This window comes from Solanum dulcamara, chromosome 9 (genome assembly GCF_947179165.1).
Source record: "Solanum dulcamara chromosome 9, daSolDulc1.2, whole genome shotgun sequence".
Classification (NCBI taxonomy): domain Eukaryota; kingdom Viridiplantae; phylum Streptophyta; class Magnoliopsida; order Solanales; family Solanaceae; genus Solanum; species Solanum dulcamara.
The window spans coordinates 15,279,674-15,282,012 of NC_077245.1; the positions used below are offsets into that span (position 1 = coordinate 15,279,674).

Genomic DNA, 2,339 nt, shown 5'->3' on the forward strand with positions numbered 1-2,339 from the left:
TATACTAATTGTTGTCTCTAATTTCTTCGAAATAGGGGTCTAGATTGATCTACGTTCTTGAATTGACTCTATTAGTATCATAATTAGTTTTAATCCACTAATTTTGGATACTAAGATCAATTAGGGTTCTTAGCAGTTTTCTTGAAGTTTGGGGATTTTTTTCTTGAATTCCACATATCTTTCAATTTTTGTCTTTAATCTTTATAATTTTGCTTCCGCATTATTTTCTTGTTTATTCAGGCATCCCGATTCTTATCACTTTACATGCTGCAAAAGTTGGTAAAGGTTATGATACCGATCCTGAGTCATTGGTTTGTCCCCTGAGTTGTTCCCAATCTCCCCATTTAAGTAAGCTGCATTGCTTTTAGCTGGAGTTCCCATCCTCTTAGACTTAGTAAACTTAAAATCAGCAGGGATATCAATCAACCTATAACAATTGTCAGCAGTATGATTTGTTCTTTTACAGTACTAACAGAATAATCCAGAGACATTTTTCTTTTCTTCAGCACCAAGCCTCCTATCTAAAGTAAATTTTTTGTCCACTAAAAGATTGCTTAGAAGGACCAGCCAGATAGTTAGAAGGATCAGCAACATAGTTGTGACCTGCATAAGGCTGCTTAGAAGCATAAAAAATAGTAGCACCTGGATGCTGTGATATTTGAACTTCCCTATGCTTTTCATCACTGATTAACACAGAATAAGAATAATTCACTGGGGCAGAGAAGACAAAAGCAGTAAGTTGCTCCTAGGTCCTGCATAAGCTTCATTGAGTCCTATGAGGAACTGAATCAACCTAGCATCCTGTTTAGATTTATAGGTTTTGGTCTACCTCCATATGAACAATCACAAGTGCAAGTTTGGCATGTATCAAGGCTGTCCAGCTCATCCCAGAGTCTCTTTAATTTTGTGTAGTATGTAGCAATGTCCAAATTTCCTTGAGCTAATTCACCGATATCCTTTGATAATTGATAAAGAAGAGGTCCATTGTTTTGGCCAAACCTCTCCTCAAGCTCCTCCCATAATTGTTTTGTTGTTTTTGAGTAGAAAACACTCTCAGCAATCTCCTTTGAAAGGGAGTTCAAGAGCCAGGAAATGACCATGTTGTTGCATTTACATCTAGATATGTGAGAGTCAGGGGTGTTACTTGGTGGAATGATCGAGCCATCAATGAATACAACCTTATTTTTAGCTGATAAGGCTATCAAGATGCCCCTACGCCAACCACCATAACCTTTACCATCAAAGGTGGTGTTAACAAGGATCATACTAGGAGAATATGAGGCATGAATAAATAAAGGGATGAGAGGTGTCTAAAAATCCACTCTCGGTTGAAGCTGCAGCAATACCAATGGTGGTTTGTGCAGTGGTGCTACTAGCTAGTTGTAGGTGTTTCTTCCATGGAAACAAAGGACAATAACAGAAAAGAATTAAGATAGCAAAACGAATTACAATCGGATTCCTAATGTTCTGATATCATGTTGAAAATGAGTAAGAATATGAAAATTTTTCTGTGTATCTTTATTGATCACCAATTTATACAAGTAGAAGATGCAAATACATTTTGTACAGTTGTCACTATGCTACAGGCTAAATTGTAACAAACTTGTACAAGACAGAATATTTCTATCTATATACACGTATAGACTTTCTAGAAAAGTGTCAAAGGAATTTTGACACTTATTGTTTTCATCATCTGGACTCAATCTGTTGCATTTGTTTTCAATTAAGCCCAAACGTTCTTTGTTCATTCCATTAATAGAACCCAACAATTGTGAACTGAGAGAACCATTCTTCTTCATGAGCTCAACAATTGTTTCTTTCTTTTCGAACTCGATTTGTTCCTTGAGCTTGGAAAGACGAGAAGAACTGAGATGAAATGAAGACGTTGCGTCTGAATTTGAGATCACAACATAAGCAAAATCAACGAATTACTTTTTTAAGTCGTTTAATCAAAAATTTCAAAATGCAAATTTTACCTTCAAATGCTACCTTAATTAAAATTCCTGTGTTACGTAATAGTGTAGACACGGACACCTTTAGGGGCCGTTTGGTTACTGGATAAGGGTTGGGTTATTCATATATAAAATGCTGCATAAGTTTTATCATGTTCGGTAGCATTTTTGTGTAAAGTGTAAAATTTAACACACATAATACTATGTTTGGTTAGAAAATTAGAAAATCACATAACTAATATAAAGTTATGAGTTAATCTATGTATTATTTTATGCGGGGTAAGAGATGGAATAAGTTATACATAAATAACTAATACCTGAATAAAAATACAAATGGATAATTTTATCCTTCACTCTCAATCAAATATAGTCCACTTCTTTTTAGAA

At 34.9% G+C, this 2,339-nt stretch overlaps 1 protein-coding gene across 1 annotated transcript; it reads right to left on the reverse strand.

Moving 5' to 3' along the window:
• Positions 1 to 255: 255 nt before the first annotated feature.
• LOC129903559 (uncharacterized) lies at positions 256 to 1,265 on the reverse strand. Its single transcript, XM_055979110.1, has 3 exons — positions 830 to 1,265; positions 569 to 711; positions 256 to 468 (listed from the first exon to the last, which is right to left on the reverse strand). The coding sequence occupies exons 1-3, from the start codon at positions 1,263 to 1,265 to the stop codon at positions 256 to 258; spliced, it is 792 nt and encodes a 263-aa protein (XP_055835085.1).
• Between the last annotated feature and the right edge of the window lie 1,074 nt (positions 1,266 to 2,339).